At 34.1% G+C, this 25415-nt stretch overlaps 1 protein-coding gene across 1 annotated transcript in view; it reads left to right on the top strand.

Annotated features, from left to right (window-relative positions):
• Positions 1–25129, top strand: part of LOC148130462 (uncharacterized) — a 115393-nt gene extending 90264 nt beyond the window's left edge. Inside the window, exons 3-5 of the mRNA XM_087967528.1 lie at positions 24560–24704; positions 24790–24988; positions 25105–25129. Of these exons, the coding sequence (XP_087823654.1) occupies positions 24560–24704; positions 24790–24988; positions 25105–25129 (369 nt within the window). The remainder of the gene's footprint in view (positions 1–24559; positions 24705–24789; positions 24989–25104) is intronic.
• The last annotated feature ends 286 nt before the right edge of the window (positions 25130–25415 follow it).

Below are 25415 nucleotides of genomic sequence, written 5' to 3'. Positions count from 1 at the left end.
TCAATTATTGTTGAATGGTTATTTTAAAACTTTTCCGCAACAGCAAACATAATTTTCTTCAGCAATGCCAGAATAAAGGTATATCCAGTTAAAAAATGTTTTATTAGCACAATACAAACCTGATGCTTTAGCAGATTCTAAAACAACTGGTATGTTATTAATAGCTAAGAATTTCATTTAAGAATCCAAACCTACATTTCTCTCTCAGAATTTAAAGGAACAGCTTGAAATATCTACAGAAATTTCCAAGAAGCTTTGAATCAAGAATTGGAAACTCCAGTTCTTTTCAACCAAAACATTTAAGTTTTCACAACCACTAAGTTTATATTCTCTGAACTGAAATTGAAACTGTCTGGACTTCCAGAGGAGGAAAGGTGAACCTGTCTTTGCAAAGATGGACCTAATAACTACACCAAAGACCAAGGAACTGGTAAATAGATCAGTTCCTTAGTACTTTTCTATATAAAGAAGAAAATAAAATTACCCTTATGTATTTTGGACAGGTACTTCTTACAAGGACAGCAGTCTTCCATGTGCTGGGAGACAAAGAGCTTAGCCATCGTGCTCAAAACTGCAGCAGACCCTTTAAAGAAGACTAAGTTTGCGAGTTTCACTTTTTAATCACTTTGAGAAATTGCCTATTGCCCATCTTAGAGGCCATTGAAATGACAAGTTTGAAAATTGTCCTCATGAGTTTATCTTCAATCCTGAAGAAAAGAGAAAAAAGTAACAAATATAAGAACTTAAAGAATGTGAAATAATCAGCAAAAAAAAAAAAAAAAAAAGATTTTGTTCTGAGAAAGTTATAAAAAACTATGGATTTAGATAAATTTGAGTTTTATTATAAGATTTTGGAAATTTCTATAAAAATAAATAGCTTCTTGTGGAGAAGAGAGTTATTCCAACCATCATAACTATCTTCATAACAAAGAAAACCTATTTTTATGATTTCAGAAACTGGATATTAGATGGGACTAAAGATTTAAGTAGAAGGAAAAAATACTAGCCTGCTTTGGTGTTAGTAAACTGGGATTTACAAAATGACACAAACATTATAACTTTAGAAGTATTAAAAAGATCTTTGAATTAATTACAGTAATCAAAACATTACTGTAGTAGTTATAATATCAGTTATAGTATGATGTCTGATTCTATGGATAAATTATGCCCAAAAGATGTCACAAACAACAAATGTGGAACAAGACAGAAAAAGTACTGAAAGTAGAAATATAAATGATAGGCCAAAAGAATGATTTGGAAAATGATATTTTGATGCATATACAAATAAAACTAGTTGAAGTTTTAAAAAATAAAGGGGAAATACAAATGGCAAACCTAGAGTATGACTCAGAAAATCTCGCATTATTGGATCTACAAAAGAGTGTTGTAAATTATTAAAGATATCTATGTAGTTGGATAAAGAAGAACTGAAGACAAATCAAATTCTATGACAATATTTGAATAAACTAAAGATTAAGACTTTCAGAAATAAAAGGAAGGAATATAAAGTAGATTTATTTGTTTATTTAATCCTACAGGGAGTAAAGTATTATTAATTTTATTTACACTTGTAATAAAGGTTTGAGGTAATTTATTCATATAATACTTTTATTTTTCATTATGATATATTCTTTCTTTTCTCTTTTTTCTTGCACATTTTTTACTATTCTTTTTTTTTTTAATGACGATTGCAATTCTTCATATTTCCAATCAAAAGTCTTTCACGGGTCATTTTTCCAATGATTGCCCATCTCAACTTTTTTCCCAATTCCAAAATATTATTATAAAAAATAATCCAGTTTTCCAATGACATGAGAAATATAAATGGTTCTAGAAGAAAGTACTAGTTTGCCAGATCTTCTGTAGGACATTTACCCATACATATCTTCTACATTATTTTGATGCTTACATGCTAACTCCTGAAGGCAGAAAAGTACAATGCATTCAGACCTCCTTCACTTTTGTCAATTTTGTTATGCTGTAGCCTGATTTACTGTTGTTGAAATTCATTTTTTGTGCATTAATCTACACTTAGTACTTCATAATGACAAGTGAAAAATCAATTTCAACAATGGTAGAATCAGGCTACACTAGTAACAAAAGTGATAAAAGTGAAGGAGGTCTGAATACTTCCTGAATTATATATTCATTCTCTCTCTCTCTCTCTCTCTCTCTCTCTCTCTCTCTCTCTCTCTCTCTCTCTCTCTCTCTCTCTCTCTCTCTCTCTCTCTTTCTCTCGATGAAATGCACATTTGAAGCTCTATTTTTTATACGTTTCCGTACTGCCCATCTCCCTAATAGAGGAAATACATGTGTGTATATTACATGTGTAACTTAATATATAAAGGGGGATAGAGCTTTCATTATCTGATTATAGGTGGCTTTCTTATGAGGAATTTTTGCTCTTGGAAAACGGCCCCCATCTTTGATAATAGACATCTTATGTACAACACAAAAGACCTTCAGCTCCAGCGTGATGGGATTAAGACATGACCCTTGGGACATGATAGGATTTGCCCTCTACCCATCTCACCATATGGCACCTGGGAAGATTACATCACCCAGCAAGATTCAAACAAGCTTGGGACTCAAGACACCCTACAAAGTTACGCCTGCATGGCCCTATGGGAGTCTGACAACCAATCAGGATACATTTATTGCCACATGAACAGGAAGCAAGTTCAAAGCCCAACAAAGGTTATACATCTCTCGCCCTCTCTTACCCATGTGCTCTTTTTTGCCCAGGACCTCAAATCACGTGGTCCTGCTGTCCATCATTAAACCATCTTTCCAAGCAATCTCCATGTTTCCATTATCTTTCTTCCCACTTCGAATCGAACCTAGATGGACATTTTTTTCCAAAAATGTGGAAAGATTTGTTTCCTAGAATCTGAATGTAATATGAAAAGATCAAATAAATAAATCTTCCATTTTGAATTTTTAAAAATAATACACCAGAGTTGTTTTTCTTCAAAATAAGAATCTTTGTGAAACATAAAGATAAATGCTTTCTTGGCTTACTTTTATTAGCACTATCTGTAGAATGTTTCACTTTAGCTCTACTTTTGCTATCCAATATTTTCTCCATTTATTTATTTTTATTTATTTATTTGATTTGCCAATTGTTTACAAGATAATAAGTATAAGTGTATACATAGTTGTGAATACATGAAATGGGTACATATAAGAAAAATAAAAGAAGAATAAGAGAAACAATAGGACAGGGACGGTAGGCACGTTGGTGCGCTTATGCACGCCCCCTACAGACCTCTTAGGAAAGGGGTGAGGTCAATAGTAGACAGTCTAAGGTTAAAGTTTTTGGGGTTTGGGGAAGAAACTACAGAGTCGGGTAGAGTATTCCAGACATTGACCACTCTATTGCTGAAGTCGTATTTCCTGCAATCAAGAATGGATAAAAATTTTATTGGATGGATATTGAAGTTCACAGCAGAAGTATCTGAAGAATTAACAGTGTCATCAAAATGAGTCTTGAGATGTTATGATTCAAGTTCATCCCATGGATATATGCATGTAATATCATTATGCTTGTATACAGTATAAGGAATGGAGTTCATATCACCATGCTGATTTCACATTGTTTCACTTGTCCCTAAAGGCTTTACTAACATACTTACTCCAAAGACCATTGATCATATTTCTATGACCTCACTAGTGCAGATCTTGTACATGTACACCTGTTTCCAGTTGTTGCTCAGTGTCAGTTGAGCGGCAATATTTAATAACTGTTTGTCAAGCGATCAATAAATATCAGCTATTATACCCTGCAGATGAGATTTATTTATTTATTTTTCTATTTCAACCTTGTAGAGATTCTAGTCCCTAGAACAGAGGACTATTTGCCTCTAAAGCTTTGTATCTTATCATTTTTTTCTTTTGCTTTTGTTCTTCTTGATCTTCCTTAATACTTCTGTTGGCTGGTTAGAAAACCAGGAAATAGCTGTATTTCTACATAAATCTTTGCCCTGAAGGATAAAAGGACAGAATCAAATGAAATTGTAGCACAATTACTCTGTGAGTAGAGAATAACACAAGGAAGATCAAACTAGATCAGGTGTGTCAAACTGGTGGACCATAGGCCGGATGTGTCATGTGCAGGCCCCACCCATCCCAGCTTTGTGAAGGGTAAAAACTTTGCAATAGGCCACATGACAGCAACGTGACACTTTGAGTTTGACACCCATGAACTAGATGAAAATACATTTTCCCCTCTGTCTTCAACCAAATGTGCCTAATACATTATCACATAAGAGTGCTATACAAATTTCAGATACAGATAATCAGAGTTGGAAGGGACCTTGTAGGTCATTTAGTCCAACCCCCTCACCCAAGTGGGAGACCCTACACCATTTCTGACAAATGTCAGTCCAATCTCTTCTTGAAAGTCTCAACTGATGGCGCTCCCACAACTTCCGAGGGCAGGCTGTTCCATTGGTTGATTGTTTTCATTGTCAGAAAGTTTCTCCTTGTTTCCAGGTTAAATCTCTCCTTGTTCAGTTTCCATCCATTATTCCTTGTCTGACCTACAGGAGCTTTAGAAAATAGCTTGACCCCTTCCTCCCTGTGGCAGCCCCTCAAATATTGGAAGACCACTATCATGTCTCCCCTGGTCCTTCTCTTCACTAGACTAGCCAAGCCCAGTTCCTGAAACCGTTCATTGTATGTTTTAGCTTCCAGTCCCCTAATCATCCTGGTTGCTCTTCTCTGTACTTTTTCTAGAGCCTCAACATCTTTTTTATAATGTGGCGACCAAAACTGGATGCAGTACTCTAGGTGTGGTCTTACTAAGGCTTTATAGAGTGGTATTAGTACTTCCCTTGATCTTGACTGTATCCCTCTGTTAATACAACTTAGGATTGCATTAGCTTTTTTGGCGGCGGCTGCACACTGCTGGCTCATATTTAGCTGGTTGTCCACTAAGACTCCAAGATCCCTCTCATAGTTACTGCTATTGAGCCTGGTTTCACCCCGGACTGTATGTGTACTTTTGGTTTTTCTTGCCTAAGTGTAGGACTTTACTTTTCTCTATATTGAATTTCATTTTATTAGATATGGCCCAGTGTTCTAGTGTGTCAAGATCCACCTAGATCTTGAGCCTATCTTCTTGGGTGTTAGCTATTCCTGCCAGCTTAGTATCATATGCAAATTTGGTAAGTTCCCCTTCTATTCCCTCATCTAAGTCATCAATGAAGATATTGAAGAGTACTGGGCCTAAGACAGAACCTTGTGGCACCCCACTGCTTACTTCCCTCCATGTAGACTTACACCCATTAAGGACTACTCATTGAGTATGGTTTGCCAATCAGTTGCAAGTCCATCTATTGGTGGTGCTATCTATTCCACTTTTTTCTAACTTACTAAGAAGTGGGTTGTGGTCTACTTTGTTGAATGCCTTGCTGAAATCTAAATATATTATGTCCACAGTATTTTGCTGGTCTACTAATTTAGTCACTATGTTGAAGAATGAAATAAGATTGGTTTGGCATGATCTGTTCTCAACAAACCCAAGCTGACTGCTAGTTATTACTTTACTTGTTTCTAGATGTTGGCAGATCTGTTTTTTTTATTATCTTTTCCAGTATCTTCCTGAGTATTGATTCGTCTATAGTTTCTGGGGTCTGTTTTTGTTTCCTTTTTTGAAGATGGGAACCACATCAGCTCTTTTCCAGTCCTCTGGTAGTTCCCCGGTGCTCCAGGATTTTTGAAAGATATGGTGCAGTGGTTCTGAGATGACCTCTGCCAGCTCCTTTAAAACTCTGGAATGTAATCCATCAGGCCCCGGTGATTTGTTTTCATAAAGATCAGACAGGTGTTCTCTTACTATTTTTTTGCGTATTTTAACTTTTATTTCTGGTCTGTCTTTTACAGTTATGTTTTTGGTGGGTTGAGCTATAGTTTCTTTTTGTGTGAAGACAGATGCAAAGAATGAGTTAAGCAGTTCTGCTTTCTCTCTGTTGCCTATTACTTCCTTGCCATCTTCTCTCTTTAGTGGACCGACTGTTTCCTTGATTTTTTCTTGTTATTTATATGTTGGAAGAAACTTTTTTTATTATCTTTTACTTTTGTTGCAAGTCTTTGTTTGTTCTGAGCCTTTGCTATCTTGACTTCATCTTTGCAAATTCTGGCTATCTGCTTTAGTTGTATGTCCTTCTGTCCATTTTTTGTACTTGTCCTTTTTTTCTCTCAATTTGCCAGAGAAATCTTTATGTAGCCATGCTGGTTTCTTCTTGGATTTCTTGTTTTTCTTTCTCAGTGGTATTGCGCTGGTCTAGGCTTCTGTGATCATACTTCTTTTAGAGTTTCCCAAGATTCTTGAGTTGTTTTCCCCTTTAGGATTTTAATCCATGGAATCTTTCCCAAATTCTCTCTGAGATTATTAAAATCAGCTCTTTTAAAATCCAAGACTCTGGTGTCATTATGTTCTGTTGCTTGTGTTTGTGTTATGTTGAATTCTAGTATGACATGGTCACTCTCACCCAAGGTTCCTGCAGTTTCAACTCCCTCTATCACTTCTTCTCTGTTTGTAAGAATTAAGTCCAGTATGGCTGTCCCTCTAGTTTCACCCTCTACCTTTTGGACAACAAAGTTGTCAGCTAGGTTGGTTAGGAACTTATTTTATTTCTCACTTGGTGCAGAATTAGTTTTCCAATTGATATCAGGATAATTGAAGACTCCCATTACTATTTTTGTGTGTTTCCTGCATATGTTTGTTAGTTGGCTGGCAAAAAGGACATCTCCTTTTTTCTGCTTGATTGGGTGGCCTATAATATACACCTATGGCCATGTCATTCTTTTTTTCTTTTAGATTGACCCATATGCATTTTAGGAGGTTTTCCTCTTTCATTTCATGCATTTCTGTAGCAATATAGCGGTCCTTTACATACAGTGTAACTACACCTCCTCTTTTATGGGGTCTGTTTTTTTTAAATAGTTGTATCCTTCTACCAGTATGTTCCAGTCATGGGTTTCATCCCACCAAGTTTCTGTTATTCCAACTATATCATATTTACCTTCATGTATTCGTAGTTCAAGTTCACCCTGCTTGTGCCCAGACTTTGTGCATTTGTATATAGGGACTTGAAATCTTTATGTCTGACACTGTGTTTACTGTCTACATAACCTGTGTTGTGCCTGCCTGTCCCTACTTTCTTGCCACCTGTTTGATTAGTGCACATGGTATGGCACTCACTATTAAATGCTTGGTTTTGGTTGACCGCAAGGTTGATAATCTTACCTGCACAAACATCTATTTTGCATGCACTGGTATCCTTATTTCTTTTAGGTTGCTGGGGACAGAGATGTTCTGAATCCATTAATTCTCTGTCCCCGCTGTTCAGAACAATATTTATCAGAGTTGTAATAAGCATTGAGATACTTATTAGTTAATAATATCTTCCTCTCTCAAAAAACAAACAAACCTGAAATCACCTCATTTTTAGTTCGTTTAAAAGGTTACATTTGCAAATAGATGACATGGGCTTCTGATTAGACGTTTACAGGCAGATCCTGCTTGTTGCTTGCCAGATTCGTAACATTTTTTTATGCCTCTGAATCAGCAATTGCCCTAGGCAAGTTCTGCAGTTTTCTTAATACATTTTCAGAAGTAGTTTGCCATTGCTTTGTTAAGAAAGAATGAGTAGCCCAATGTGTTGCAAAAGGCTTTATACTTTGGGGAGGCTCAAACTCATGATCTTCCCATTTCTAGTCATCTATAGATTCTCAAACATCCAGGTCATGATTATTCCAAAGGTGCTTTTCAAAGGCAGTTAGACTTTCTTTGTGTTTTTTTCTTGAAAATGTTATGCTTTTCATCCAAGAAGCTTCTTCAGTTCAGAACTGAATTGGAACTTTTATTTCTAGTCTTTTGTCTTTAACTCTTACACCAATCCGAATATCTTCTTTAACATTAATTTAAGGGTTGGATTTTTGTTTCTTTTGGTAAAATTTAGAGAGTTTATGAAAGCCAGTCTGTGTATAGAGACTGAACTAATACTTTGTCTATGAAAGAAAGTGTTCCATCTGTTATATCCTGGCTCTAGTTATCAGTTCAAAAATTATCCAGTGCTTAATTTATTTTCCTAATGAACTTCATAAGGAATTATAGAGTTACTAAATAACATTGATCACTTATACCATGGGACTATATAGACAAAGGTTTTTAAAAAGTTAAATTGCATTGATTCAGGCCTATTAGGTTGGAGCCAATTCACTTTTTGCTATATCACAATTAGGTAATTGTCATACCTGCCAAACTGCAGCTAAATTAGTATATTCTGTATTAAAATCTGAATATTGTATAATAATCTGCTTTCCATTTACATGAAAATATCAAAGTAGCTAAATTCAACTTTGTTTAACAATTGGAGTATTTAATATATTTGGGGGATTTAATTGAATTTGGTGAAGGAATGAAGACATACATCACTAAGATAAACAACATCTTAAGGAAGGAATGATAGTGGTTCATTTTACAATTATGCTAAGCTAGCCTCATCATTGTCATAATCATTTTCTGAACTGTAGCACTCTTTGGCTTCCCTCAGTTAAAGTAGTACCTTTTCATCTGTTTCATTTGAAAATCAATTTTCTTTTGGGGTGATAAATCATAAAAGAAAGGTATCTTCTTTGGTTTCTTAAGCTGATCATAATTGTGGCTTGAGGTGTTGCCACTTGAACATTCACTTGTTATTTTAAACTTTTTAAAAGACTTATGCCCTTATGTGCATGAAAAGTCAATGTAATAATCTCCTTCATTTATCACTCATGGCTGGCCATTTTGTCTTTGCCATTTTTTTTAAAAAAAATTCTACACTATTCAGTGTACCCTATTGAATAAATGTTTTGCTTAGGATAGGAAGGCACTTGGAATGACCTCCAAAAATAAAGCAAATGAACAAAAAAGCCACCACCCCCCAAATTTGCATTTACTCAGTAAAGGAGACAGCTCAATGCCCATTTTTAAATGTTTTAATTAGCTTATGTTTCTTAGGATTTATATATTCATAGCCAGGGCAGTCTTAAACATAGGATAAATAAAAGAAAAATACCTATAGGACTGTTGGTATCTGTGTATGTATGCCTCTTTCTTGGAGACTCAAGGGCTTTTTAACAGCATATTAGACCATCCTAATAAATACAGAGTGACTAGATGTTACAATGCAGGTTGACATTTTTTCACTTCCTGTTTGTTGCATCAGTACAGAAGTAGCCAGATTTTTTTTTTTAAAAAAAATCTAAATTAGGCTTGAGGAACAGGATTAACCTTTCAAATCACATTTGAGGTGAAATTGCTTAACTACAATAGTGTCATGCTGCAGATAATCTATGTCTTTGATTAATGCTTTTATAATCAATTGTTGTCTCAAAGTGACTCTTTCCCATCACCCTCTTCAGAAAAAGAACAGATGGTATTTAAAAGGTTATGGCAAGAGGGCATTCCAGAGGTCAAATAGACCATCAATCAAGTGGGCAGAAAAATTGCTTTTCTCTTTCCCTTTCCTCTTATCCTCAGAATCCATAGGGGAATGTGGCATATGAATTATAGCTTGATCTATATACTTGAAGCTCTAAAATGTTTTCTTGTTTCAAATTTCTATGTTGTTTTGGGTAATGAACCTGGAAATTGGATCCCTTTTTTGCCAATAAAATTGTGTCAATACCACCACTCTGTAGAATAATATTTGGATCCTTTCTTTTCTTGCTTGCATTTTCCCCTACAATACCGGGCACTGTAACTTTATCCTAGATTAAAAACTGAATTTTAAGGTAATCTTAACAATATTAATTGCTATATTAATTTTTTAAAAGTTGAAATCCTATTGATCTTTTGTGCATATTAATCAAAAGGAGAGTAGAAGATATATTTGTACTCCTTTCCATAATTAGTTTCCTTTAAAAATGAAATAACTGTTAATATTTTTATAAAAATTACACTAATAACATGCTGTATAAAGAAGGACTAGGAACAACTTGATAGCAGTGTTCCATTATCTCAGTGGTTGCCAAAAAGAAGAGGGAGTCAAGCTATTCTATAAAGCACCTGAAGGCAGGACAAGAAACAATGGATGGAAACTAATCAAGGAGAGAAGCAACCTAGAACTAAGATTTCCTAACAGTTAGAACAATTAACAGTGGAATAATTTGCCTCCAGAAGTTGTGAATGCTCCAACACTGCACGTTGTAAAGAAGAGCTTGGACAACTATTTGTCTGAAATGGAATAGGGTTTCCTGCCTGAGCAGGACTAAGGAATTGGACTTCCAGGGTCTCTTCCAATTCTGTTATTCTGTTCTGTTCTAGTCTGGAATCAGAGCTGAGAAAGAAAGACATATTCTATCTTCAAGTGATAATTTTACAATAACTCTGTTTTGAAATACAGTAACTAATCAACTGGACAAAGTAAAATGTACCTGCATGGTCCATAGAAGCCAGTCTTGGTTAAAATGTTAAAATAGGAACTGGGAGACTGTGCCTTCTAGTCCCACTTTACGTATAAAGTCAGCTTGGTCGGGTTGTTCTCTCTCAGAGCAAAGAAACCACGTCCAAACCACTATTCTTGACCTGTCAAGAAAACAGCAGAGACTTGTCTTGGGAAATCAGCAGGAGTCAAAACCTGAGTCAAAGGCATGCACACACACATACATACTAATATGGAATATACAGATGGATCTTGAAAGACTTGAATACTAGGCCTTATCTAACAAAATGAAATTCAATGTAGAGAAAAGTAAAGTCTTATATTTAGACAGACTTGGTGAAACCAGGCTTAATAGTAATAACTGTGGGAGGGATCTTGGAGTCTTAGTGGACAACCAAAATAAATGTGGGCCAATAGTGTGCAGTGGCAACTAAAAAAGCCAATGCAATCCTAAATTGCATTAACAATCAAGATCAAGTGAGGTACTAATGCCACTCTATAAAGCTTTAGTAAGCCCACACCTAGAATACTGTATCCACTTTTGGTCACCACACTATAAAAAAGATATTGAGATTGTAGAAAGAATACAGAGAAGAGCAGCCAAAATGAACTGGGCATGGCTAGTCTAGTGAATAGAAGGACCAGGGAAGATATGATAGCAATGTTCCAATATTTGAAGGGCTGCCACAGAGAGGAGGGGGTCAAGCTATTTTCCAAAGCACCTGAAGGCCAGACAAAGAATAATGGATGGGAACTGAACAAGGAGAGATTCAACCTGGAAAAAATGAGAAATTTTCTGACAGTGAGTGCAATCAGCCAATGGAACAGCTTGCCTTCAGAAGTTGTTGGAGCTTCATCACTGGAAGCTTTCAAGAAGAGACTGGACTGCCATCGGTAAAAAAAATGGTGTAGAGTGTCAGCTTGGGCGTGAGGTTGGACTAGATGACCTATAAGGTCTATTTCAACTCTGTTAATCTGTATCTGTATCAATCTGTACCTATATATGGTTAGGGTTGCTGAAAAATAGGTATCATTATTAGTGTTTAGTTCAGGTTTCAACCAAAGCCTTGCTGCCTTGAATATAATTGGTACTTAATCTAACTAGAAATATCTGCTTATAGGTAAATATAAGGTCAGCTGTATAGTTAAAAAATGAGGTAGCTAATAATAATTATAAATAAAAGTCTCACATTTACTACTGCAATTTAACCCTTACCCATGATTTAAAAAAGAATATGTTAGAAATATATCTAAACTGATATATATTGTAGATTATGAATCCAACAAAGCCATATAATATGTAAGTAAGCTAATCAAGTGATATAATGTTATTGGATAAAATTATATGAATCTTATTGGTCAACTTTGGTAAATTTATTTTAGGTACTACACATTATGTAAGCCAAGTCAAATATGCCATTTGGATTATCTGTTCCATATAAGTTTATTTAAATCCATTACAAGTAACGTTTCTTATATTTAAACTAAAATATTCTCAAAATAATCTTTCCTTTATCGGTTATAGACAATCCTCCCTGTTGTATTAATTCATTGTGGTGCCCATTGCGGTACTCAAATTACAATTTTGGATTCATTAAAATCTCCTATTCATCTAATTCCTTTTGGATGCAAAGTTTCAATTTGGGGCACTCTCTATCAGTTAGAATTGAGTGGAGGGGTGCATAAGTTCTGTAAGAAAAGAAGCAGACAAACTTTTCTCCCCCACCCCCCAAGAGAGCCCAAATCAGAGTTATTCAATTTTTAAACTCATAAATTCTCTTGTGGGTTTCCTTCTACCAAACTGATCCTGTTCTCTATACATTCGGAGACTTCTCCTTATGATGGACAGACAGACACACAACATTTTGATCCCTCCCTCTTATATACTTTTATTTTAATATTCTGTTTGAATAGAAAGAATAGAAAATTTAATGAGGTGAAAATAAAATATACTCTTTATACTTCTTTGCAGCCCATTATATAACAGTTCATATTTTGTTGTACTTCTAAATATGCAAAATGTAGCTTATCTTTGGGAAATTGAAATTTGACATTCACAATCTTAGAAAGCAAGACTGCAATCAGGAAGAAAGCTTATACTGGCCTGATATTTTTTCTGCACAGTATAGAAGCCATTTATGTAGAAAACACTTAGCCGTTCTACTAGCTGCTTCACTGCACCTTTCAATGATTTTCTTTCAAAATAGCTTCTTTCTATTACTATTGTTAAATAGAATTGAATAGCTGAGATATTTGATGTACTGCAGTGCAAGCTCTTCATCTGATTAATGTATGATTATTCATAAATTCTGCTATTCTGTTATTATTTTCTACATCTTTACATAGAATAGAGAAAACTATTTCCCACAAAACTGAGGAAAAAACCAGTTTTGTTATTCTCTCTTACGCATACTTCTTTATGTGTTATTCTGCAGTAAATAAAAAAAAAAAACCACATCCCCAAGTGGTTAAGATGAAATAAATTGTGAAAGATCCTCAGAAACAAGCATTTTACATTCAGCTTTAAGCATCTTAGATACCACAAGAAGGACGGTAAAAAAAAAATTCATTTTCAGATTTGTTAACATTCTCCCCCCACCCCAATAAAGCATCAATGCCATTCTGAGTTAACTAATGTTCTGAACCTCTTTTTTCCTGTGAAATATATTTCAGATTTTCAAAGGACAGTAAAAATAGCTTCTTGAAGTGAAGAGAGACAGGGCAAAATAAGAATGCCATTTACCATCAATCAACATATGAGAGTGGAAAACACCAAGAACATTAAAGAAGTCTTCCAACTATCAGTTTGAAGCTGAACCTATTACTCTCCGGCATTCTCCCTTCTATCATTTTATCTCCACTCTTGTCACTTCCCTAGCCATATTTCATTGTTATCTTTCATTACCTTTCATAACCATTCACAATCACCCCCACTCTTATTTCTGCCTCACTGGATAGTCCAGGCAGACTTTTCACTCTTGACAGCTTAGGTTCCTGTTGTTCTTAGACACTGTATCAATCATAAGCTCTATTTGCCAGGTGATCATTCTTCTACACCCTGAGAGTATTTCCTTAGCCCAATTATATTCTTGGTTTAGCTGTCTGTTTCTCAGAAATCTATGACAGCCAGTATCCATTGGGGGAAAAGAGTGCCTGAGGCTGCTAGGTTGTGTTGTATTACAAAGTTTACATTGATACTAACCTCATAAATGTAATTCTAAAATGAATCTATAGCAACAAATGTATACATAACTATTAACAGGGGCAATATTCGTCAATCAATAAGTTATATGAAAGCAGCACATTATGTTCAACGCTAATCAAATATTATTACCTGCAATATAACCCGTTACTTTTGTCCAGGAATTCTAATACATAGCTTACAAGTGTATGCATACAGGCACTTCTGCTAAGAGTAATAATTGAAGAAAACAAAAAAAAAATTATTTCTAAATAAAATCATAGAAATTTTCCAGAACTAGAAGTTCTGTTTCCTTTAATAAAACATAATCAACAAATATTAAAATAATAATTTTTATTCAGATGAGAAGAAATTGTCATAATTAAAGTCTAAAAATTGCAATCCATAAAAGTGACTGAAAAGCAAATTAAATAAACCCATGAAATTTTTTTAAAAAAATCAATTACTGACATAGCATATCAAATTAGAAGAAAATCTAGCAGCATAAATTATGTGATTTGAAAAACATCTAAGCAACAACCCCAGCAAACACAAAAGGAATTTCATTTCAAAAATATGTTAGGGAGTCTTTCCCAACTAATTTTCCTAGATGGAATTACAAGTCTAAATTTTCTAAGTAACATAGTTATTCTCAACTTGCCAAAGAATTTCAAGTGTTGTAGACTAATTATATTTTTATATACCCATTGGAAAGATGTTGGTATATAGCACTATAACCTGCAAAATAGACATATTAAAGGATTACTTTGAATACTTGAATTTATTTGAAACAAATGAAGATATTGGATTGTCTAAACTGAATAAAGATATTTGAAATAGAAAATTGTGGGCCAATTTTGGCTTATTATTTATTATTTAAAGATCATCAAAATGGGTAAGTTTACTGTATATTCTCATTTAAGGAGATCTTAATCACAGATTAAACTTTAATTAAATAATAATGTCATAACCACTGTTTCAATACTAATGAGTTGTAATAATAATAATGCAATCAAATAGAACTGAAAAGCATCAAATGTTCAAAGCACAGATTATGCAAAGAAGCAGAAGAAACAGTAGATCATATTCTCAGCTCATGGAAGATTACACAAGTTGAATATATACAGCAACATAAGACAGTCTCCAGAATGATTTACAGGAACATCTGTAAAAATTATTATGTGCCAGTAATGAAAAAGTCCTCAAAAATGAGGAAGTTAAAATATTGTAGGATTTTCAAATACAAATAAATAAAATGTTATCACATAACACATCAGATTTAACTATGGTTGAAAAGAAGAAAATGTAGATAATTGATATTATAGGGACCTTGTTTGTGGCTGGGTTTCCATCACATAATGGGCAGAGTTGCCTCATGTCTAAGGATACTTTTGAATGGCAGCTTGCCCTATCCTTTCATATTAACTAATTCTGGACATAACCTAGCCATTGTTTGTTGAACACATGTTAGTGCAATGAAGAATATCAAGATCTTGGAGAGTCTAGATTTCATAAATTTTAGTATAGTATTAATGTACAGTATATGTTCTCAGTCAATCTTAGTGGTTTATCACCCTAACTCTCCAAGCCCATAGCTTCATCTATATAATACAAAATCTTGATCTTAACTGTTTTTTAATTAGTCCATCTGACTTGATTTTATACATTTTTAGTCAAGCATGTCCAAATATATGGCTCTTTGACTATTCTTGAATACAAAGCTTTCTTAGTCTATTACTACTGTTTTAGAGAAAACATCATTTTTTTCATTGACACTTATGTCCCCCCCCCCCAAATACATGTTTCAGCAATAACATCTGATTTTCATCCTCTTTAAACGAGAAAAAAAGAAGCAATAACTGCCATGTCAGCTAATACAGTAGAATACGGAATGTTGTCACCATTGGAGTCACTTGTAATGGATATAAGAGTTTAGCAATGTTCTTTCAGAAGAGCTTTTGAATGTCACTGATTTATGTTATCTATGAAGCAGGCTGCTATTTTGCAATCCAGATTAAAATTGTCTGTCAGCACATTAAAAGGCCTCAAAGGGATATGAAGAAATGCAGCACAAGCAAACCTTTACTTAGTCTTATTAATACTTTATTGAAGTGAGACTACAGAAATATAGGAATCCCAATGACTTGTGGTTACTAACATAAAATATTTTGTATAAATATTGTGAATATTATATTTATATCTTATAACTAATCCTAGAAGTTATTGTGTTTCATTTAAGTGACTTACTTGCCTTCAAAACAAATACATAAAACTATAAAGTGTAAAGATGTAATTTCCACTCATCTTGTTGGATCCTATAACTTTCCTCAGTGTTAATTATCTCAATTCATTGTCATATCATCAAAACTACCTTATTATCCTATCATACCTAAGTTTCCACAAGGAATAAAAAAGCACATTTGTGATTTTCCTTTGATTTACACTCTTATCATTCTCGAAATAAAAACACATTTCATCTGAGCTTAATGGTCTTGTCTTTCATTAACATTGTAGCTGTATTTTGCAATATAGTCTGTAATGTTCTAAAGCTGCCACATATTTTCTTTAAAAAAAATGAATTGTATTTGCTTGAATTGGTCTCAGGTGTTGCAATAAGTATTGACCCCTGGGGGTAGTAACATCTTCCTGCTTCACCTTTATTGCTATTCCCATCACAGCATTCTATCAATGCCCATATTGACTGGCCAGTTATATCCCCTAAGGTGTGAAGCTCTTAGTCTACCAACCAATAGTGTACAGTTTACTGAGTGCTCTTAATTAGGCCTCCAAATCTTATTGCCCAAACCAAATTTAAACCAAAGGATTTAAATGCATTTCAGATCCTATCATGAATTGCTATTGGGTATCCTTGACATCAAAATATAGCAACAGAGGTCATTTTGGATCTATATGTATTACAATGACTTTGTTTTATTCATTTGTTATTAAAGATTCTAAAGGCCTTTTGGTGAGGTTATTTCATTTGTTTTATAAATCATAGAAAAAACAGAGGCTCATAAATATTCCGAGGACCTCTATTTTATGGTCTAATGTTAATTAGGTATAACAGTACTACATATATTCTTCTGAGTATAAATGTATATTTTGCTCTTTCTACATTTTGGTAATATAAGATAATGGAATAAGATTGGAACAAGAATTTTTAACACATTTCTTAACTGTTGTATCCCAATAATTTACATTTAGATTCATATATATTATGTAGGGAGAAATACAAAAATAATGAATGGAAATTACCCTATTTAGTATACATTAAATGTAAGTGTATGATTTTAATGCTTACCTAAAAGGTAAACAGGACTAAAATCAGAAAATATCTCTGCAAATAAATATCAAGTATCTTGACCACACAGAAAATCTGTTTAGGTGTCAAGTACAAATTCCTTATTTCCCTTCTCAGTGCACTAGTTCCATTTTCCTTCAGAAGTAGCACAGACTGAAAATCTTCAGTATGCTGCCTTTCTCTAATATTTTATGAAAAGCATAAACCACACATATGTACACACACACACCCCACACAATTTTGGAATGAATGATATTATTCTTAAAAGATATTCTAACCTGCTACCAAAAAGTTTAATACTTATGTTCAGGTGCCTGACCTATTGAATTTCAGCTTAGCAAATTGGCAACCTTTCTATTAGCAGTTATATGAAATGTACCTATAATAATATAACATTAATTTTTCCTAATTAATGTTCTGGTTATTTATTTATACAGCCAAGACAGCAATATATATTTCTGGTTGTGTCTGATTTTGCCAAGAAGCAAGTTTTTTCTTTTTAAGAAAAAGTCAAATAATGTAATCATCTGTCCCTTTGACAATAGAACAATAGAGGTGGCAATTGCATTATTTCTTAAATAGTAGCTCAACAAATACTCAATTACAGGAATTTCAATAGAAGAAATGAATGAAGTACTTTGGAAAAATAGCTTAAATAAAGTCTTAATCTTAATATGAACGGATAGAATATAATTTCATAATATAAAATGATATTTTATTTTATCTTACTTGACAATGTGAAGTACCTGATAATATTTTACCTCATATCACACATATGTGGTTATAAAATGCTGCCTCTTGACATTTTCACAGAACAACCATCAACCCGTGCTTTTCTTTTGTGCATCAGCACGTAATAGCAGGTCATAAATTGTGATTAAAATTCACAAGATGTTCCTCTGAATAAAATGGATGGCAGCATATGCTACCAAAGTGATCATTTGGACATGATATATAGCAGAAGATCCCATGAGAGCAATGGCTGCAGAGTGTAATCTCATGCATGCTGATCGGAAATGCAAGGCTGGCTGATATCATTGGACTGAATGGTACAGAAGTTTGGTTAAAGTAGTTAATTGTGATAGCGGTGTTCTTTGATTGTTCTGCTATAGTATGTCTGTCATTTGGATTATTTAAAGGGAAAAATAGCAAATCTGAGAAAATGAATCTATTAGGATTCACCCATAAAGAAAAATCGAAAAGGACCTACAATTAATATTTAAAATGCATACTTCCTTTATGTATGGCCAAGGTTTGCAAAATATATCTTATTCATTTTATAAGTTAAAATATAATAATTCCAATATTATATTTTATGCCAGGCTTAATTTGATAGAGACACCAGACTTTTTGAGACATTCTTCTGAACAGATAGATATTACATTTGTACTGTATTATTGTATATTGAAAGAAACCTTAGTTTTGTATGTTGTTTGCTCACTATATTATAAATCTGGCAAAATATATGTATAATTTCTACTGTGTTAGTAATAAATGTTCTACTGTATGAATGAAAATCACTGAAGTGATAAATATTGTGTATCCTGTAATCATCACCTAACATGTCATGATGTTAGAAAAAGCTGACCATCTCTATAACTAAAAAGCATCTTTATGAATTATATTCTAGCCATATATTTTGTCCAATTCTATGGAAGTAAGAGTAGAGTAACCTCAGAGTTAAAATAAAAGAAACCAAATAAGTTAAAAAAAAAACCCATCAGTGAACTAATAGGGCAATTGTGGACATTTTATAGTATGCACTATTTGACCAATCATCTCCCAGCCATCTATAAATCGTTATACACTAAATATAAAATAAGCATGACTTGCCTCCTTTTTGTCTCCTCTCCAGTGAGGTAATGAGAAAGGGTTCAGAATAAAATAGACTAATGTCTTTGCTAGATATCCAAGGTCTAAAAGACCAGAATTTGTTTCTAATTATTTCAAGATGTTACTATGTAGTCAAATATTCATTGTCTTCCATTTTTCACTGTCTTTGTAAAAGATGGATGGATAACTTGTAAGTATAATTATGCCTGCTTACAAGTATAATTAACAGAGTTGAAGAAAATGCATACAAAGGCTGTGCAGGAGAGTGTCTCTAATTGGCTACTATTAATCTAATGGTGAAAGGTGGGTGATAGAATGCCTCAAATAATCATTGCCTGGCTATCATTTATGATAGATGATGACAATGTTAAGATACCTGAGTTTTCTAAAAGAAAGAAATATACTGTAGCCCTGATAACTGGGTAGAAAAAAGATCTCAATTTTTCCATGTTTCTGACTGTGTTAGATGGAAACAATGACAATGAAACTTATATTCAACAACCTTTAACTATATGGACCTGTGTTGTCAGGTCCATATACTACATAACTGTCATTCCTGTGGGTTCCCTCCACAAACAATAGAAATTCTGTATTAGCATGGCAAAAATGTGGTCATAAAGATGAAACTTAAAGACATGTACAATTTTATTTAACTGATTTTATTCTGAAAGCAAAGTAAAGTGACTAAATGCATGCTGTGGAATCTTCAGAAAAGGGCATTGAATCCAATTCAGATTTCATTGTTGTCAGTGTATTCTATTACAGGTAGTCCTTGACTTACAAAGTCTGCTTAGTGACTGTTCAAAGTTACAACGGCATTGAAAAAAGTGACTTGTGACCATGTTTCACAATTGCAGCATCCCCATGGTCACCTTATTGATATTTGGATGGTTGACAATAGACTAATCTTTATGATGGTTGCAGTAACCCAGGGTTATGTGATCACCTTTTTTGACCTTCCGACAAACAAAGTCAATAAGAAAACCAGATTCACTTAATAACTCTGTTACTAATATAACAATTGCAGTGATTCACTTAACAAATGTGGCAAGAAAAATCATAAAATGGGGCAAAATTCACTTTACAAATTTGTCACTTAGCAACATAAATTTTGGGCTCAATTGTGGTCGTAAGTTGAGGACTAGAAAGAAGGGTCCTTGGTGCTGTCTGAGCTTGGTTGTTTCCTTGCAGATGTTTCATCACCCAAACTACCATCATCAATGCTAGTGTAGAATGAAGTTTTTGGAAAAATAAAAGAATCAGACCATCTCTGGTTTTGATAGCATTGGATATTGTCTTGTTTACTGCTTATATCTATTCATATTTGGAAAGATGTTTTACCCAGCTCTTTTAAATTGCAATTCAGAAGGATATTGTGTTCTATTGTTATTACTTATTGCAGTAGAGATATTCTGTTGTCTGGTACTATTATCTTTTTTTTCCTATATTTTGATATATTCTGCCATTGTGTTATCAACTGGCCCTTCCATAGAGTGGCATTTTATCCAATGAATCTTACATAGAATTATCCTACTTTGGGTAGTTTCCCATCACATGTCAATAGTTACATGGATTTTGATAGTCTGGACCATCTTTCTTATTTCTTGTTCCCAATACTGATATCTGTTCATTTTTGTTTGTTGTTGGTTTGTTTTTGCCCAGATTCTAAATTTTCACCAAGTCTTCTGTTCATATCCTTAAGGAATAGCAATGGCCTAGTGCTATAGTTAGCATAACTTTCTTAACTCCCTAAAAAGTGAATTAAGACTGCTGTAATATAAATCCTTCCAATATTTTTTCCAAAGAGGAAGTTTATACACATGTCCATCAAATTGTGATCTTCAATTTTGTTCAACACATTTTGGTCAGTTTTACATGACAATGAAACCTGTAGATTTTAGTTCCACTTTGGGTATGAAAGAGGGCTGGTTGACTTTGGACCAGTCACTCTTTCTCAGCCCACTCATCTCACAATGTTGTTGTAGGGAAAATAGAGGAGAAAGGAATATTATGTATGTTTGCAGCCTCAAGTTTATAAAAATAATAAAGGCAGGATAAAATGATCTTTAAAAAATCTCTCCACTCCTCTAACTCACAGTAGAGTAGTATACATACCAGCAGGACCAAGCAGCATTATTGTCTATTCTGTTGAATGCATCCATTCCCTATGATGATTGGTGTCAAATCCCCTGTACCTTATTTGGTGGTTTTGCACCAACCATCTGCGATTAGTATCAGGTGATTATAATCTTAATGTGTCATAATACAATTCCTGATATACCCTAACATACAAGAAAACAGATAAGGTTAAAGATAAGGTTCAGATAAGGTTAAAGGACGAACTTTAGGCTGACTGGTAGCAATGACATGGGGGCATCAATTACACTGCGCTGAGCATCAGTTCAAGCTTTGTGCAGTTTCTGCTGTTATAAAATGGGTGAAGAGAGAGATAAGGCTTTGTTTTAAGGTACATATCACTTGAAATACAGCACAATGGTACAGTATATTTTCTGTATTTATTTTGTTGTGCCACTTGTCAGCATTTTCTTCCAACATTTATGTCTCCTCATACCACTTCATTATCTTTTTCATTGCAATTCAGCAAAAACACTGTCATTGCTCACAGTTCTTTTTCTTTTTTCTTTACTAAAGTAGCATATAGATTTATATCATTTTCACTTTGGAAACAGGGCAAAATGGAGAAAAAACAATTATGGCAACTGACCCACCATTCACAATATAACAACTAAACAGCTTGGCTTAAAATTTTTTAAAAAAATCTATCACAAAAGCAGTTTCTAGACCTTTGCAGAAAAAATAATGACTGGTGAAAACAAAGCAGTTTTAATTAACTACTTAAGAAGCAACAGGAACATGGCTTAAAAATGTTCTACCTTTTAAGATTTGGTAAGTGCAAGTCTATGGATTTCATGATTTTATGACTAATTTGTATGTTTCATAATGAATGTTCATATCTATTCAAGTTACGTGGGTTACACTTGTGAAAGTTTAGTGATTTAATATGACCATCAATGTGACATGCAATTATGTACTATATTTAGATTGAATGATTTTCTTGGGATGCTGCCTGGTTCTTGAAATGTTAATGCAGAAAAGTTGGTTCATGTAAGTTATGCCTATAATAGCAGGTAGCCTTTTGTGATTTCAGATTCATAGTTTGTAAGAGAAAATGAACAGAGATAAATTAAGAAAGAAAGAAAAAAGAAAAATAACTATTTTTATTTAACTATAACTATTTTGGAAGATTTCCACCACAAATCCAATGAAAATAATTAAAGATGTATTTGCATTTTTGAGCTTAAGCAATGCCAGATAGTTCCTTACCTTTCCCTAATACACTGTAACACAATGCTAGAAAACATAGGATTGTTCCTATGTTGCCTAGGCAACCAGCTGATTCTCCTGATCATTGTCCTCTGTGCTTCATCGAATACTAAAAACAGGGATGCTTGTCTGCATTGCCTAGACAATTTGGTAACCCTCTGAGTTTCCTGGTACTCTTCTGTATTGCAGAAGATGAATAATGGAATTAGAAGGGACTTTGGAGATCTTCTAGTCCAATCCCCTGCTCAAACAGGAAGCCCTATACCATTTTAGACAAATGTCCAATCTCTTCTTCAAAACCTCCAGTGTCCCCAGAAATATGGGGACAAAGGGAACTCAATTTGTGTGCAGTACACATTTGCGGAGGAATCAATTTTCAGGCAGAGATTGAAATGACAATTCCAGCTAACAGAGGTTTGAAGATTTATAGCTAATTTCTTCTAATAAAATACTTTCTAAATGCTACAAGTTTTGAGATATGGAGATGATTTCATTTTTCTCCTTTAATATCAATATCATGCAAATTCAAGCTGCATGTTTTGCTTTTGAAACTGATAACCTAAAAGTATGTTGGAAATTATATGGTCTTTTAATTTGTAAGTTTAATCAAGAATAATTGTCAAGGCCATACACATGGCCCAAAACAATTATATTGTTTAACCATCAGGTGGCTTACTTTGGCACATACTGAAGATGTATAAACTTAGACTGGTACATACTGATAATGATTTTGGTTCTATGTGTTTTGTACATAAGAGCTGGATATTTTAAAAAGCACACTAACAAATAAGAAGCCTGCACACACACATAAGCGGTTCACATAAATATGAGGCTTAGCTCTGAGGTGAACCAGACTGAAGTATAATATGGAACAGATGGTAAAAAAATGATTTGCAAAAGGAATCCAACTAGCAGAGTTAATTAGATGTAATCATGGAAATTCTTAGTCATGGATGAAATACAAATCTAAAGAAAGCTATTCTCATGGAATTGTCATTATAATCGATATAGCAATAGCAGTAGCATTTAGATTTATATACCACTTTACAGTGCTTTACAGCCTTCTCTAAGCAGTTTACAGAGTCAGCATATTTATTTATTTATTTATTTATTTATTTGATTTGCCAATTGTTTACAAGATAATAAGTATAAATGTATACATAGTTGTGAATACTTGAAATGGGTACATATAAGAAAAATAAAAGAATAAGAGAAACAATAGGACAGGGACGGTAGGCACGTTGGTGCGCTTATGCACGCCCCCAACAATTTGTGTCCTCATTTTATTCACTTCGGAAGGCTAGAAGGCAAAGTCAACCTTGAGCCTGTTGAGATTTGAACTGCCAAATTTCAGGCAGCTGGCAGGCAGCAGAAGTAGTACTGCTCTTTAACCACTGTGTCACTGCGGCTCATTTCACCATGACCTAGTTAATCACATGAGGATATTTTGAAATTGGTCATTTCAGAGTTTATATAGAAGATAAAGGTTTTATGGGAAATAGTATTACTTCCTTCAATATAGAACATGTAAGAACAACTAAGTATTATCTTTACATCCTTTGTTCAATATAGTCATATTAATTCTTATTTTATTTATTTGTATCCTACCTTTATAATTTTTACAAATAATTCAAGACAATGAACATATCCAATGTACCTTCCTCCTATTTTTCTCACAGCCACAGCACTGTGAGATGGCTTGGGCTGGCCCAAAGTCACCCAGCTGGTTTTCATGCTAAGATGGGACTTGAACCCATAGTCTTGCACTTTCTAGCCTGATGCCTTAACTATTAGACCAAACTGGCTCTCCTTATGACATACAAGAAGTGAACTAACTAGGACATGGGTAACTACCCACACAGAACATAAGGCACTTTGCAAAATAGGGGTCAAACACCCTGGTGTTTCCCTGCAACAACAAAAGAAGAACCACCAAAAAGGTCTTCTGACTCCCAGCATCCAGAATTTTCCCAAAAAGATACTATGATCAATGCTGTCAAAGAATTTGGATAAATTGAAGGCCAAGACACAAGTATTTTCCAATCCTGACTGTTGTTCTAAGCATTGGGTTAGGGTGGTGGGAGTCATTTGGGAGTTCTATGGATATATCTTTCCTTGTTTTGTTGGCCAGCATCACCACATTGTTTTCTACCTTGTACTTTTATTATCTATTTTTGTGGCTTTTATTGCATTTTATTATTTTTTGTCATATTTTCAGCTACCCATGTCATTCTGGATTTAAACATAAACAAAATAAACTAAAATGAAATTAACCTATTTCCTCTCCTATTCAAGATTTACAGTATATGAAGCCACTGGATTGGTTCATTTGTTAGTAAAAAAATTATACTCGATACATGTCTATCACTGACGGAAAAACGAATGATCAGATCTTTTCTCAATGTCTGAAGGCTGTCAGAATCTGGATAGAAAATATCAGATTTCAACTTTACCAAAATTAAGGGTACCCCTTTGAACCTCAATCTAGAAGTTCAAATTATTGCTTCTGGAGGCTCTCACATTCCTCCATTCAGAAATGGTGAACAGTTTAGGAGTTTTGCATTCCTAGCTCTTGCTTGCACAGCAGGTGCCAGCTGTAGCCAAGAAGGTATTTGCAGAACTACACGTTCTGCACCAATTATGCTTATTCATAGATAAAGGATGCTTTGCTTATATTCACTCATGTCTTCTAGTTGGACTCTGGCACAATTTCATGTGGCACATCAATAGTGCCGAGCCCATTCCTGGATCAAAAGTCTCTGCTGGTTCCCTGGCTTCCTCCCTCTACATGAAGTACCTGAAAGTTTTAGCTGGTATAGAATATGCTGGTCAAGGCATTTATGATCCCTTAGCAGTTTTCTGTATCGTCAATGCTATTGCCAGCCCTTCAAGGTAAGTCAGGTAGGGGAAAACAATTAATATGTTTAACTGGAACTTTATTGATATAGGCTATAATAACAAAACATTGAAAGCCTGTATGTTTCCTTTCCTTTCTCTTATTCCACCAGTGAATTAAGGCATGGACAGTCTTAGATTCTTTCTTATATTTTCTGTTTCCCAATCTTAACACATCCTTTTGTTTTCATGATTCTTTCTGCATATTTGCTCTAAGGTCATCTCTGTAACTTTCCAAACATCTTTTTGGATTGCTTGGGAGATTTGGGATTTGTTCCATCCCTTTGATTGATTCATCTGGAGATAGTTCTCTTCAAAATTATATTTATTATATGATGTCTCTCAGGACTCTCTTCAGTATTTAAAACTACATCTCTTCTGAAATTGATATTTACATAAAACCATGGGGGGATATTATCAAAGG

This window comes from Notechis scutatus, chromosome 5, assembly GCF_049901735.1.
Source record: "Notechis scutatus isolate UNSWTSFEM ecotype Mainland chromosome 5, rNotScu1.2, whole genome shotgun sequence".
NCBI classification, from domain to species: Eukaryota; Metazoa; Chordata; class Lepidosauria; order Squamata; family Elapidae; genus Notechis; species Notechis scutatus.
The sequence above is the reverse complement of the archived record's forward strand: the minus strand, read 5'-3'. Positions and strand labels throughout refer to the sequence as shown.